The sequence below is a fragment of the Anas acuta genome, chromosome 8, assembly GCF_963932015.1.
Source record: "Anas acuta chromosome 8, bAnaAcu1.1, whole genome shotgun sequence".
Classification (NCBI taxonomy): Eukaryota; Metazoa; Chordata; class Aves; order Anseriformes; family Anatidae; genus Anas; species Anas acuta.
In genome coordinates, this window is record NC_088986.1 from 31,686,306 (window position 1) to 31,702,800 (window position 16,495).

The 16,495-nt window shown below is 38.6% G+C and overlaps 1 protein-coding gene across 8 annotated transcripts in view; it reads left to right on the plus strand.

Moving 5' to 3' along the window:
* The window catches only part of TGFBR3 (transforming growth factor beta receptor 3), a 130,314-nt gene that overhangs the window by 42,099 nt on the left and 71,720 nt on the right, over positions 1-16,495 (plus strand). For all 8 annotated transcript variants that reach the window (XM_068690986.1, XM_068690990.1, XM_068690985.1 and 5 more), the window contains one exon: positions 11,160-11,344. In XM_068690986.1, the coding sequence (XP_068547087.1) occupies positions 11,160-11,344 (185 nt within the window). The remainder of the gene's footprint in view (positions 1-11,159; positions 11,345-16,495) is intronic.

A 16,495-nucleotide genomic window follows, 5' to 3' on the forward strand; every position in this document is an offset into this window, starting at 1 on the left:
AAAACCAAGGTTACCTGCCATTACTCCAACTGACAGAGATAAAAACAAGATATTTCATTGAAAGAGCCCTTTGTTATGTAGGTGAATGCCAAGTGCCAGTGAAGCTGTGCGGGCTGTGTAGGAACAGTTTAATGGTTTAATAAGAGTTGGATGGAAAAGACAACAAATGACAAAGAAGTTTGAGAGAGCTGTAGAAAGGGCACAGATAGAGCTGCTATGAGTGACTACCTTTTTTTTTTTTTTTTTAAAGCTATTACACACACACACACATCACAAGTATATCTATTTTTAGTCATTCTGATCTGACCATAAAGAAGAGGAAGAAGAAAACCAATCCAACCCCCTAAACCAAAATCCTTCCACCTCCAATCAAGTGAATGTTTTCTATAATCTTACTATTATTATTTTGGTACCTTTGTCTATAGCTGTTGATACTGCCTGAAGTGAGATACCGAATTACATAGGTCACTGGTTCACTGCAAAAGGGTAATTCCTCTTTTGCTTTTCATGGGATAGTATCAAAGCAAGACCATGGCCCGTGGTAGTAGCTTGAGTTTTTTGTCATCAGTTGCTTGCATAATTCTGCACTTCCTGTGTTGGTTTGAGAATCATTTGAACTTGTGTTAGCACTTTCAAGAGCACCCAGGAGCATACAAAGAACTGAAGTATACATTTGCAATTTAAATAAGTAACATTTTGCTGAGAAAGAGAGACTCAGAAGACTTGTTTTCTTGGATAAGCACAGACTGCTGAGGTCTGATCTAGGTTTACGTGTGTGTTTGTGCATGGTATTTGATGATGCATGAATTCCTGTGCGGCTGGTCATGAAGGTAAGTACGAATTTTTCATTGGCTCCTGAAACTGATTTTATGAAGTCTGGAATTTCCTTCACCGTCATCTTTAATTTACTCATTTTCAGGAGTACAATAACAGCAATAGTGTGAGTAGGATGGTTTGAGGAGTTTCATTACCAATTAATTAAAAATACAATGGTTTTGAAACCTGTTTGTGCTGTAAGCAGGCATTTAGTTTTTATTTTTCTTTCCTTTTGGCTCCAGTACAGAGCTCTAATGTAAACCAAGCCAAATGCATCCTGTCGTTGTCTGATAAAAAGTGCGCTTCCATTCATTGTTTCCATGCAACTTCCTATCCTTTCTACAGTAAAGAGGGATAAATCTGAGACAATTTGTGGGCTATCTCTGGGGAAAGAGACTTTCACAACAAAAGGCTTAAATGTTGTTTGGACAAATGAACAAGGAATGTTAGAAATGATTGTGTTTGTTCATTTCTTCCTCTTTGTACCATCATGGTTCTGGAGACAACTTGATCCATTAACAGGGATAAAACTGAATGCTACAGCCTGTTGAGGCACATTGATTACTTGCATTTTAGGTTCAGTATCATTTACAGTCTTGATAAAAGTTTTGAGATGGAAGTCAGAGTTTTCTGAAATGCAGACATGTCTGGAAGGAAGCCCTGATTAATGTTGGCTACTGTTGGGAAAACGATAGGTGCTTCACAGGACCTACCGTTTATGCAGGAGAATCGCTTACATTTGTATTTTAGACCAATTGCTGGAAAGTTGTCTCTTTTCTACTACTTCAGGATAACATGAAAAACTCAGCAACCTTATCTGAAGCAGTGATGGACTACTTTGTCTTCAATTCTGTGGCATGGAAAACAGAAAATGTACATTGAGGGTTTATTCAAATGAAAGTCAAAATATTCATGATGTTCTGTTTATATGGACTAAAAAGATGCTCTTATGTTAGTAGAGTGTTTTCCAAATACTTGGGAGAAAGGATGAAAGAGAGGGAGAGCATGTTTGCATGAGTGTGCATGCCTTAAAAATAGAAAAATACTAGAGAAGAGTTTCTGCAAGCAGCATTTTGTGGCAAATCTCGAGAGAAGTTAGGGCTCTGACAGGGCTTTCAGTCGGACAGAGGTGCAGCGGAGGTTACATAAAATGCAGCTCTTTGATAGAGCAATACTTTACATGTTGTGGTACATCTGCTTTGAAAGACGTCTTTGTTTTCTAGGTACAGATGTTTGTTTTCTAAGATTATGCCTCATGTATCGGAATGTCTTAAAATTGTGCTCAGCAGATGTTAAACTAAACAGATTTTTCAGTGTCGGCATTTTCTGTTTAATTAGCTTAATAGGTACCTGGTACCTGAAGTTCCATGTGTTGAACAAGATACTGACACATTGACATTGACTAGCCCTGACTTGCTTGCACAGGATTTGCAATGAGTTTTATCATGAATGAATTTGGCTGCTATCTACATTCTTCTTAAAATTGGTAGATTGGGTATAATTCTACTTTCTTAAGTAGCAATACATTGCTACAGAAGTCGAGTTTTATTTGGTGGTTAGGTTTTCCAATTTAAATTGTCCTAGATAAGGACAAAATGTTGGTAGATGCTTCTTTTTTTTTTTTCTCTCTTTTTTTTTTCCTCTTTTTTTTCCTTTTTTTTTTTTTCTTAAGAAAGTGAAAGCATTTCTGCTTTCAAGATGAAATTTGATTTTTTTTTTTTTTACCCCTCAAGAGAAAAATGTGAGATCCATGCAGGTGACATGTGATGTTCAGTCACCTCATCTGCAACAGAGCAGATGAGCCTCATGCTTTTACCAGGGGCTGGGAGCAGTGGGAATGGAAATTTTGCAACACATCCTCCAGGGAGGCATAGAAGATTGTTAAAAGGAAAAGGCAGCTGCAGGAGTTTGTTCCAAACAAAATTGCAATCCAAAGAAGGTATGGGGGGTGTCATTTATGGATATGAATGACTCAAAATGGGCAGGCAGAAGATGCTAGATAGATTTTGCTATGCATAACAGAAATGTATAGAAAGACTGCAGGAAAATAAAGGATCAAGATGCTTTGCAGATAGTGTAATCTAATATGTTGATATATTGAAATGGCAGAGTAGTTTGGTCCATATGTGGAATGTATCTGTAACACAGTTGATGATATTGGAATGTGAATTAATTCTGGGATAATAATTGTAGATTGAGAGCACTAGAGTAAGGCCCTGGTTGTGTACAGCTTTTACATTAGAAGTGAGCATTGTGTTGAAGCATTTGGGCTATTGCATAGTTGCAGAATATCATTTTTTCTCCCCTTAGAGAAAGAGGGAAAGAACAGGGTTGGTGTCATGAAATGGAGTTACTGAAGATTAGTGGGTTTTGAGCATTGGAATGGGAAACCTCTGATGTGTTTTTGTATGAGCACATGTTTTTAATATTGGTTGTATGTTTTAAGTTCATCTACAACCAAATGTTGCCATATGTATCGAACATTTCTTGGGGATATATTTTTCGTCTTCTCAGTTTAAGTTTTATAGCTTACTGATTTTAAATAAATACACAGTCTGAGGTTTTTGAGACCCCCTACTAACCCATTTGTTGTTTTTGTTTTCTTTTGATTTTTTTTTCTTTCCAAAATTGCCACAATTTGTCCATGAATCTTTCCCCCGTCATTTTAAACCTCTCTCATTTGCCTCTATGGTAATTCAGTCAAAAGTAGTACCACCATCAAAAATACACTTTTTTTTTTTTTTTTTTTCCTGACAAGAAGCCTATGCTAGATGTGGCAGTAAAAGAACTCCCTGAAAACTAAGGGTATGAAGGGGAACTTACTTAGCCTTGTATAGAATGGCTTTGTGTTTTCAGTACAATACATAAACAGAAAAATAACAGCCTTCTTGTCTTATAAATGAAGCTTTACTGGAGTTCCCCTCTGCTTTGGGAATGCAAGATTAATGTGGGTATTGGTGTGCATTATGAATGGAAGCAAAGATACATCTTGCCTAATAAATTTAGTAATACGTACTGCTAAAATTAACTAGGAATACAGGTTTATGTAGTTTGTAATCTAAAATATTTGAGCACATTTGCTAACTTAATATTACACTTTGGTTGTTTTTTGTTTTTTTCCAAGTTGCATTATCACCCTCTTGCTGCTGTTCCACCTTCACTCACTATGCTGAAAGCAGTAACTCTTTGTGTAGTTTTTGTCAGTTCCTTTCACTTTTAGCAAATGAGACAGTGGAAACATGCCACCTCTATGACCAGTAATTCTACAGATCATCAGAGAGATATCACTTATTGAGGTGGGATATTATTAGTATTAGTGTTGCAATTCTTAAACTTGCCAGTATTGAATTGTTTTTGAAATTCTATATATTGTCCTAATTTTGCTGAAACATTTTTGGGTGAACGATGGGATTTTTCTAGCGGTTCCTCAGTCCTTGACCTGTAGTGATATGGAAACGCAGTAATCTTGGACTGTCAAGAGAAGATTTGAGGTTGTGTATGGAAGATTAAGATTAAGTTTACACACCTTATTTCCTTCTACAGGTTCCTTATCACCTCCTTCCTGTTTCTCTTTCCTCCTGCTTAACTGCTTGTGAGTTTTCTTTAATCTACCTGGGTATAATTTTGTATGTAACCAAAGTCCACAAAGACTATAGCTTCCTAGACTGATTTGTCCTGAAATTGGATGTCTTCTGCGGTGTATTGGTGATATCCAGAGATACCTAGGAGTTCCTCCTAAGGCTAATGATTAAATCTGAGGGCTCTAGACACCTATGAGAAATAAAACACTTCTTGAGTAGGTGGTGCTTTTCCGTTTGAGTACATGTGCTAGGTTTTGTCAGAGTTAAAGCTGCTGCCGCAAGCTGTATAGAATGAGAAAACCATAACACTCTGTTCCCCTCTAGAGCCGAATAGTCCATAAGACAAAAATAAATCAGCACTGAATTTATACAAATAAAATATAAAACACTGTGGACAGTAGTATTTTCATTTTCTTACTGCCAGTGGGAATATATAGTGTATGCATCGCCCTTTCAGAACCTTGCTTCTCTCCCACGTATCTTACCGTGATCGTGTTCTTCAAGGAGGAAAATCAGGAATAGTCTTGGACAGTCCAGTTCCTTGATGGTGGTGGAAATGCTTCTTTACTTCCATGATAAGAAACACTGCAGTTTCCTTCATGCTGCTGTCTCTCATCGCAAAGTAGCTGTGATGTCTCTTACCATCTCATCTTCCCTTTTCCATCTCTCAAGACTTAAGACTGAATGCCAGAATGACTGATCCTGAGCAGGGATGCCTTACTTCATCCTGCTTGCTTAGGAGTGTGAAGCTGCTTTTTCATGGTTATATGTAGTAAAAATTGCTTATGGTGTTAAAGTTGGAGGAAGAAGTCCATTATTCTCTATAGCCCTTGAAACACCAAGAATTTGGCATCCCAGGTAGTCTTTTGTGAAGGAGCATACAAGCAGGAATTCAGTAGTTGTTAAAGAACTACCCACACAAGATAAGTAAGAATGTCTTATATTTTCTCTTTGAGTGACAGGCATAACTTTCTCACTTGTAAATTCTTGTTTGCCTCAATCCTTGTTTATAACATTTTTGGTATAAATGATTCCATCAGGGAGAAATCCTTTATTAGAAGGTTGTGTAGGTTGTTAAAAATTATTCCACCTAGAATAGTGGCTCTTCATCCATGCAATTGTGTTTTTAAGAAATGAGTGGTGAAGGTTTTAGGACAAAGTTATTACTAAGTCTGCTTAGGTGCTCTGCAATGAATCTTAAGCTCTTCAGTTCAAGAGAAAATGACTTTTTCTCCTCTTGCTTTTCAGAACCTTTTTTGCTATTCAGAACTAGTTTTGAGGATCCTACCTCTTTCCTTCTTGTTCCAGTTTTCACTGTCACTAGTTTATATTAAAAATGCCCTTAAATTAACCTTCTTGAAAACAATTTTTGTGAGTCTGCCATTTGGGCATATTCAAATCTCTGCTCTGATAGCTATCCTCCTCTAAGACTTGCTCTCCAATGTTCAAAATCATGAATTCTAACAGGATCTGCTGTAATTTATATTGCTTTGTACTTGACAATGCAGAAAATCCCTAGTGTTTCTCAAGTCTGGATTTGGAATTTTTGTCTTTATGTATAATGACTGTGTATGTGTCATTCCCTCACTTAAAAATCAATTAGCATAAATCTGTCCGTCTAAGGAGTGTTATATCCCATTGGTGTGGTTTCAGTCTTCCTGCGCAGTGTGTGGAAACCATGCTAACGTGCTATGGAACCCACAGCACAGATTCGTGCAATTTGCAGGAGATGGTCACACTTTTCAGCTGACAACACTAGAAATCTCTATGGAAATATAACAAAGTATATTAGCCTTTACTATTTGAATAAAATCCATCATAGTTCTGAGCTGGTCTTCGGCTGCTACTTGAGGTATACTCCACCTTTGTATTCACTCCCTTTTCTGCTCCTTTGTTAGAACACATGCTACTCATTAGTAGCATGGATGATATGGGAAATAAGAATGTTGAAATTGTATTGAATACCTTCCAGATGATCATATCAAACAAAGTTGGATCTGCATGAAGATTGACTTTAAAATATTCATAGTACTTTGGAGTGGAAAAATAATTCAATGCTGATCAGTTCACTAAAATTCTAAATTCACTACATGTTTGCCATCAGAAAACACGTTTACACTAAGTGGTTCTTATAAAACTACCTAACCTGTTTATGTTCTTCAAAAGGCTTTGCGGGTGTTAAAGAATTAATCTTTAATTGCAGTAAGAGCCAGGATTTGCTAACAGGATTGAATGAATATATAGTCCAAAGCAGTGATATTTAAACAAAAGCCAAATAATGACTGTGTGAACGCATTTATATCCTCAGTAGAGGAAAGACAGAATTCCAAAGGCTTGTAGCCACACTAGGATGTACACACTGGAGGTTACAAATCTGTGAGCTGTAGGGATGAGGTGCAAGAGAGTATCTGTACGTGTCTGCAGCTGAAGGGGTAATCCTGATGAATCAGCTGAACAAACTGGCTCTTAAGCAGCAATCATTTTGAGTTTTAGCAGGATGTTAGTGTCACTGGTGCAGGTGAAGTTGTCAAGAACAGGATGTGGGCCTGCAGTGAGCAGCTGGCAGAAGCTGCCAATCTCGGCACTTGTGTATGGTGAAGCAGCAGGATTGTGAAGCCCAGGCAGGATGAAGCTGTGGTTTCATCTTGGCTTTCAAACATGAGCAGGCAGAGTGGAGGTGATAAACAATCAGATTAGTAGTGTCACAGAAAGGGCTTTCTGGCTGTTTTTTTTTTGTTGTTGTTTGTTTGTTTTTTTTTTTTTTTTTTTTTTTTTTGTTTGTTTCTTTCTTTCTTTCTTTTTCTTCTTTTCTTTAGAGTTGTAAATTCACACTCTTTAGGATTCCAGCTACCTAGAGGAAGTAACTAGCTCTCCAGTCATAGGAAGATGTCAGGGAGGGAAGGAAGGTGAGCAGGAGGAGTCTGAGAGGAGCCAAACAGAGCGAGAACAGTTAATTTGGAGACAGGAGACCTTGCTGGAGTGAGAGTGCCTGGGAGTGGCACCCTGCTGTCTAGAAAAGTCCTGTAGGTGTAGTAGGTAGTGCTGGAAAGAAATGTTAACAAGTATTGAATGAATAGCTCAGGCAGTGCTGGTGTGTGGGTCATGTAAGAATAGACTAAAATAGAGCAGAAATAGAGAGAAGGTGGCAGAAGGAACTGGCTCATGTCATGTACAAACCAGCATCAGTGGACTTGGTGATACAGACTCCCTTCACTTGGCACTAGCTCCAGGCATGCAAACGTTACGCTCAGCATGGCACTACTGCCCTGGCTGGTGGTTGGGCAAATACGCAAATTTCAGCACATGAAGATGACTGTTTGGTACTGCCAGCATATTTAATCACAGAATCACCTAGGTTGGAAGAGACCTCAAAGATCACCAAGTCCAACCTCTGACCTAACACTAAGAAGTCCTTCAACTACACCATATCACTAAGCTAACGAGACAACGTTCATGAGTCTTGAGTTCTTAGGAAGCATAATGTGGAACTGGGACATAACTACACAAACACCTATGCAAAACTTTGCAGAAATGCAACATCTAGTGTAAGCCTCTTTGGTACTTACCCCACCATAGATCTTTGTATGTGGGTAATCTGACAGCAGATGTGGTTTGAATACAATGGAGCTAGCCTCCAGTAGTTATTCTGATCTCTGGTTCAAATTTCAAGGACTTTTTCTTGGTCAGTAATGAGTCTGGACTGAAAACAACTCTGCCAGAAGAAAAAACTCCCTTTCTTCCTGTCTCCCTCCCAGAAATGTTGATTTCTGGGTGGCTCAGAACAACTCCAATTTGAAGGAAGTGGTGCACAGAGCTGACAGAAATCTCAAGGAATCAAAAGAAAGTATTGAAGCACGCATATAGTGGCAACATCTGGAGCGTAGTTGCTCAGGAGGCAGAGGGGAAGGGAGAATACACGAGGGTAGGAGCTAATGTGGGGCTGGAGGCAGGCTGTGGTGGTGACGGGTAGTTGGAAATACTGCCGTACCTGCACAGTTGGTCACGCGCCGCGGCACGCCCCGGGCTGGCCAGCTGGGAGCCAGCTTGCATGCACAAGTCATGGAGCTGCTCTGGTGCCATCGGAGCGCTATGGCAGTGAGCCCTGTCAGGGCTGGTACTGCTTCTCGGGCGCGCTGCCAGCGTGGTTACACAGCTTTTGCAGGAGGTCTGGCCCTCCTCCAGCGAGGACGGAGCTCAGGCAGCATGGGCATGCCTTTGCTTGCCCTTCATTGTGTAGATAAGCTCAGCTGCACATGGTTATCCAGGATGTGAACTTCTACTCCCTCTGTGAATGTTTCCATTTTGCTAAGAGAGCAGCCTGCCTTGCAGAGAGGGCTTTCCTAACATGGGCTTCAGGTGCCAGGCAGGGAGGCCGTTACAGAAAGCCTGTTGCTGTGTCAGTTCACACCTGCACCTCCTGCTCACTGCCGTTTTGATGTAGATGGGTCCAGTGAGGAGAAATCTGCATAGTCTCCACTAGTGTGGCAGGCTTGTACAAGTAAAGACCAGCTGAAGACTGGAGGGAAGGATTGGTAGGAGAACTGCATGGAAGCAGGTAGTCAGGAGGGAATCCGTCTGCCAAAAGGGAGGTACTAGCTCTTTCTCTTTAACCTTTGCTAAGAAAAGCGTGCATTCTTTGTCAGCAGCTCCATTTCTGTCTTGTTCCAAGTCTTACAGTTTTTTATTCCTGTGCCAGACTGTCTTATCTTTCTAACTGTCCTTTACATAGAGACTGCTATCTTGCCCTGTACTTTCCTCTCCCCAAACACCCTGGTATTATTATTTTTTTTTTTTTCACTCACATGTGTGTGTAAATGTTTTAATGTTCAATTTCCCTTACTTTGTGCTCCCGTATGAGAGAGGCATCTTAACGAATGTCATCTCCCTCCACTCTGGTCTGCAAGAGAAAACAATTCCCTAGCCCAATTGACACACATGTTTAGAAATGTTTTTTGTGCTGATTGTATAATAGCTTGTTCTGCTACGGGATGTGCACACCAGTGGTTGGGCTCATTGATCTGCAGGTTCTCTGATCCGCATTTGCAAATCAGGAAAAGGAGCCCTTTCTACTGCTGATATTATTGTTATTATTTCTAAAGATTCATCAAGCGTTACAAAGGGCAACATTCATTGCTTAGGCTGCTCTCATCTTATATGTGTGCTTTTAAAAAGAGGTTAAAAAAAAACCAACTAAAACCAAGTCTCCAGTCCCCCAAGCTGCGGGTCAGTGCTACTCCTTGTACAGAGTACGAAGTTTATCTTCTGCACCCCAAGCACAGGCATGCACAGTCTATGCCTGGAGCACTGCCTTTGACAAACACTCCTGTTCTTTAGGAGCTGGCAGGATATGTAGTATGCACTGGTGGGTTTCAGGAACGTCCCCTTTTGCAGGACAAGGCATGCATGACCGAAGGCATTGCAGAAATCTCACTGTTTTAAGTGGCTTTGCTTTTTCTACATAAATTCTGTTTTAAGATGGGCTTTCTGACTTTAAGTGCCCAGTTGCTGACTGTATCTTGGGTGAACTGTATTTGTAACCGGCAAAGTGTAGGTCAATCTTAATGTAATTAAACATACACATACACCCAGGTCAAATGATGTCTCGTGCTACGATAGCTGGATGTAGACTTCACAAAACCAGCAAGAGCTGTGCTATTTGATCATTTGAGGATTTTCTTTAACTACGAACTTTTATTTAGAAACAAACAAAACCATTTTTAGTTGCAGATGTATGCTAGCCAGAGAAATGAACTTTATGGTCCTCCTTTATATGTCACAGCCTTTGAACTGACCGGTTCATCTAATTCTTATCTGACTGACTTTTGTGCAAATTAGGAGTTAAGCCAATTGACATTCTCTTGTGACCTGAATCAAAAACATACTGTATCTGTTACTGTCAGGGGTGGGTTTGGGCCATTTTGGAAAAGCAGGGCTGCTTTTCATAAGTATTTGTCTTGCTTTAGTTTCCTGAGATATAGTTCAAATGTAAACTGCTCTGTATGTTTCAGCTTTTGTGCTAGCTAGCTATATCACATCACACTGTCTCACATACTATATACAAGTATGGCACTACATCTTGCTGTGGTGATTATTTGAAAGGGCGTACACTCTGTTTTGGACTAGATATCTGTTATCAGTGTAGATAATTGCAGTCAGGCACAAAATAGACTCAGTAAACAAACATTTCATTTTATCATGTGATAAATGTCTACTGTTTTGTCCAATTTATTTGAACGATGTTCACTATAAATCAGCACTGCTTCAAAAGCAACAAATCCAACTTACCCAAAAGTGATTACTTTATACTAGAAATTAAAGTTTCATTGTTTTGTATATGTGGTTGCAATTTTCAATGTTTGGGGATAACAATGTTTGACATAAACAAATAATTCACATCTAAGACTAAACAATTCCTCCTACCACCCTCACTGTTGTTTTTCTCCTTTGCTGTATTTTTGGGCTTCTTTTCTTTTTTAATCCTTCATTTGCTCTCTGGTAAAGACAAGACTACCTTCCATTTTGGAGTATGTACTTTAAATTTAGACTTTCAAAGAGAGAAATGAATTTCAATTTAGCATATACAGAAGAACTTAAAAGGACAATTAAAATATTTTATTTTTTTTTGTTATGTGGAAAATGAACATGAAGCTTGTTTGTGTTCCTGTTTGTTCTGTGACCAAAAGGGACTTTATTATTTGATAGATGTAACATATGTATTGCTTTCTTTCTCTAAATGTAGCACATCTGTATAATCTTCTGCAGGTCCTGTGCCTAGGAGCGAGTGCGTCTTATCACCTGTTAACAATTCGCACCCAGTCCATGCTTTACTGGAGAGTTTTACCGTCTTATCTGGCTGTGCAAGCCGAGGCACAACGGGCCTGCCACAAGAGGTGCATGTCCTCAATCTCAGAAATCCTGAGGAAGGTCTTGGCCACCATGAAAGAGAGGTAAAGGGGTAGTTGCTTTTCTTACAGATCCCTGGCTATGTGTGTCTAAAAATGGGATTGTTCCATGTTTATTTGCTGAATAAAGTTATTTTTGAATTGTGAACAGCAAGACTACAAAGAAGCCTGCACAATTTGTATGGATACTGTCCACAGATGCTTTGCGTGTCATAAGACTAAACCACTTCCATACCCAGCCATTCTCTCCATCACCTTTCACAACCACGAAGTATGGTTTAAAAAGTCGGTGGGGTGGGCAAAGGAAATAAGAAACAGATTTGGATCTACAAGAGGCCTTTACAGAATTGGCTGTCTTCAAAGCTAGATCGTTTACCTAAATGTGTTGTAAATTAACATGAATACGTTTGGATCCCTGCCATGACCACTATAAACAAATATTTAAGTTCAGATTTTTTTAGCCCTGTAATACATCCTTAATGCTTCACTGAGGGGGAAATGCTGAACAGAAATCAAGTGTTACTGACTATGGTAGTTCTTCAGTACAGTCCAATTAGTTATTTATGTACGTTGCACTTGGAGGGACTGTCAAGAACTTCAGCTGCTCTGGAAGCAACAGCTCGAGAAGAAAATTTTTGATGTTAGCTTGTGCAGTACTGTTGTTTACTCTCAAAACACATCAAAACATAGTGCTGAAGTGAAAAGAAAACATTGCATGCCATGACAGCTGAGTTTCTTAGTTCATGTTCTTACAGTATTACACATACAAATCCTGAGCACTGCTTCCTGTGAGAGCAATGTGTATGTACAAAATTAGTAGAGTTAGTAATGAGAGAACAAAGATGATGATCCAGCAGATGGAAACTTAGAAAAAGAGCTATATTTTTGCTGGAAGAACTTTTAAGTGGAATCTTTTATAGTGTGTTAAATTCAGGCAAATACTCTTGGCCATAATCAAAGCTTTCACTAACTTTGATAGCCATGTGGGGTTTGTTGTATGCATCCATGGAACTTCAGCTGTTGTATACATTTTCACTATTTACACTGACTAAAATGTCTAGTGTATGATGAAAAACTTATTTATTTTTTAAGTAGGCATCTTATTGGTTGCCCTTAATCAAAAACATCAGATTTACTTCTATTCGTTCCATAACAGTTGAACTGAAAAATTACACTTATTTTGTGTGGGGCTGAGAATGAGGAACAGAGATTTTGTTGTTGTCTTGGAGTTTGCAAGGCACAAGATTGTCAGTGGAAAAAAAGGTAGGTATAGTAATTTCTTTGGACATGTAAAACCCATTGTAGTTTTTTTTTTTTTTTTCAATATAGTTTCCTATGGAAACTAAAAGCCTTGTGTAGTTCTGCTATGTATTTGTCAGAGCCTCTCTCATCACCCAAGAACTTTTAAGTCCATTGGCAAGTCTTAGACAAATTTGGTCTGACGGGTAGGTCTCACAAGGTAATCACAAGTTCTGTTGAAAAAGGGGCAGAAGAGTGCCCTGGCTGTAGGCACACAATGTAGCATCAGTTTATAACCTCTTAGTTACCAAAGGGTGCCTGAGCATGGGGGGAAACTGGCTACAGCTAGAGTTTGTACCTCCCACGGGGCCAGAATGAATCAAATGCAGGGCTTAAATTTGCATAAAACTAAATTTCGCCCTGTTTTGATGTTCTTAGCACTACTTGTGTAACAGTGTAGTTTGACTGCAGTTATGCATGCACAATGTGAACTAGTTTCACGTGTGCGCGAGGTTGCAGACTGTGCCAGTACTGTCTAATTGTCTTGACAGAATGATAGAAGTTTTAAATATTTGGCTTTGAATAAACATAGTTGCTGTCTAGGAGAAAGATGCTTTGTGCCTCATCTAACATGCTAACATTTTGAAAGCAGTTTGCCCCAACTGTCTTTTCTGCACACCTCTGTGGTGTACTAAAGTGTAGGGCATAGAATGTATTTCACAATGTGTAGCCCTTAGCTTCCTTCACCCAGCTGTTTTCCAGTTACAGTTCTTGGAGATGCCTGCTCTGAAAATGAACAGGAAGCTAGAGCAAGGTTTGCTGGCAACAGTGTAGAGCAAGAGAGAACAAACAACTTGGAAAGACCAGTTTTTGCTTAAAGGATCAGTCAGAAAACAAAGCAGAGCAAATGTTATCTCTTTCCATTATTGTACAAATGAACTCCAAATGTCCTTTTGTCTTAAAGTAGAAGGTACCCATCACCTCAGGTTAAATTAATTTGATTTACCAGCTGAGGTATTTCCTGTTGCCTGCAAAGCTGATAGCAAAGGTGGAGATATGTTATACAGTATAGCCAATGTACTCCAGGATAAAAATAGTATTTTTGTTTGACAGTACAAATCTAGCTAGAATCTGCAGCACTGAAAGTGCTTAAAATAATCATGCATTTATTCAGAGGCTGGTTGAAGTTCTAATAACATACAGTGCAAGGTCTGAAAATCTCTTAAGCAAGGGCTTGCTTTGGGACAGAAGAGGTTGGGTTTTCTTTTGTTTTTAACCTACCCTGTGTAGATGCTGCTGAATTAAACATTCTTTACTTGCTCAGAGGAGTGTAAACTTCCCATAGCAAATTTGCTAGAGGACTTACACATTAAACATACATGTATTTGTGCAGTTATCCTGGTTCTCTTGAATATGCAACATGTGTAGGAATTAATTTAATACTTGGCACATCCGTACTGTATACAGACAAGCATTTGCAAATTTAAACATAGGAGGGGTGGCTAATGCTGAGGGAGGGCATGGCAGAGGTGTGTGTTCCTTCTGTAATGCTTGTAGACTTTTTTTGTAACAATTTAGTAAGGTTTGGGTACTTTTATCTTGCCTGGAAATGGAAAATCTAGATAAACTGGAAATGTATTATGTATTCTGACTTCCTTGCAAAACTAAATCAGTAATTTATCACTTTCAGGTTAAGGCTGAAATCTCATAAATATAAGGTCATATGAAATGCTGTTTTTTTTAATTTATTTTTAAATTTATTTATTTATTATTTATTATTTATATTTAAATTTATTTTTATTTTACTTTGTTAATCTTTGTTGGGATGACATCTCGTTTGTTGAGACTGTCAAGACATTTTCTTCAAGAAAGACCCCCAAAATTCCAGTCTTTTTGAAGTATTTCTTAGAACTGTCTTTTATTGCAATTCATATTGGCCGTGCTTTATCATAGGAAATAGAATACGGGTGCATGTAATAGGCACGAGTGTTTTTATTAAGCTTGGCATGAAGAATGCAAGCTTTTTTGTTTGTTTTGTTTGATCAAATATTCCTGGGGAAGTGAGTGCATGTGTGCAGTTCTGCACTGATCTGGGTCTCAGCTGAAAGCCAGGAACTACTGAACATTTACAGGGACTTTCTCTTTGGCTTTGGGTGTCTTTACTGCTTGAGTTTCCCAGATTGTAGAAAAACTTACTTTTTGTGAAACCGCTCATTCTGAGAAAGAATTGTTGTTTGTGAAGACAATTGTATTTCTAGTGATGTGCACCAGAAAAATATGTATAGAAAAAATTAAAAATATATTTTGAGATGAAAATAACTCCTTAAATAGGTATATTATCAAGTCTTAAAATAATGAAGAATTCATTATTAAATGACATACATGTCATTTGAGTTTCCCTGAGCTGCTTCAGGCATGCAGCCACAATGGAATAGTTAAAGGGGGGGTGGAGGCAAAGGGATATAAAATTAATCTCATGTGAATACTTAGGACTGAATACATGTGACTACACGGAATCAGAATTCCTGGCAATGGATTCACTATTGTTTTCGTTGACATCCTCATCCTCAATAGGCTGTAATAATTGCAGAGACTTCTCACTGTTAAATCAGTGTTACTTGGAAGAAAAAAATCATGATGATTATTTTCCTTTGAGAGTAAACTTGGTATGAAAATGCGTGTTAGTTTCTATAGAGCAGGCTAATTATATAGCCAGGTACTTTCTAGGGAAGTAGCCTCAGATTCCTGAGCTGACCTGCTTATAGTCATAAAATGATAGGCAATATCATTTAAATCTGATATTTAAGTATTTTCTGAAAAGCTTGTGAGTTGTAAAACTGGAACAGGAAAAGACACTGAAACAGTCCCCTGATAACATATTTCTACATCCGGATGTTTGCTATGCATCCTGAATTCAGGATAGTTCTTCTCTGTCAAAATGGTTTTGTATTTTAGGACTCTGAAGATCTGGACAACGAGCATAAAATCCTGGTTCATTTTGCCTATTTTTTTCTACATTTGCTATATTTCCCAGTGTGTTAATTTTAACTATTTTCAGAAGCTTGCTTCAAGAATTATTCTTAACATACTGTTAAGAAATCAGTTTTAGCTTGGAGTTGTTCATTTGCAAATGCTAGGTATTACATACTTTATGGAAAAGTGCTGATTTATGAACCTGAAATTGCCTAACAGCTGTGTGTCCCAGCTCTTTAAACTGTCTCAAATACTTTCAGATATGCTGGCAAGTGGCTTACATCAACACTTACTTTGTATAATGCATGTGGAATCAGAATAAGCGTGCCTTTGGCATTTTGTTGCTTTCCCGGTAGGTATTATTAATTCATTTCTTCATCTTTGTGGGATGATGACCTTGCAGATGGGTCCACGCATGTACGTAACCAGGTGGAATTCCATTTCCTGAATTATGGAAGTGTTCCCAGAGTAGAAGTTTCTGGAGAAACAGCATTACAGGCATTATTTTGGCACTTCAATTTCCATGCTAATTCTCCTAACTTCAAATGTTGAGACAGTTACCTTGCTCCCTTTTTCACACTTCCTCCTGGTTGTACCTGTTAACTTTCTTTATTCTCCCTGCACAATTAATATATTGTGATTACCTTGTGACTCTTTCTGTCCTTTGGGTTCTAGATTTCTATTTTTATTTATAATTTTCAGAACTAGATGCCTTAAATTACTCAAATTACACCACAGCAGCCCTACTGTGGCTGCATCAAGGAAAATATTTGTTTCATGCTTAGGCATCCAGAGATCTGGGGACAGCCTTGAGATATAGCTTTGATAAAGGGGTCACTTTCTGAGTGCAGTTTAGACACACAAACCTGTTGCACCAAGACCTTGAGTTCTTGTCAACAGCAGGCAGGAAGGGTATTCAAGGTTTGTTATTTGACGGCTGTATTTAGTGAAGTTTTTGTTACCTAGTCATTTGTTTTATTCCAC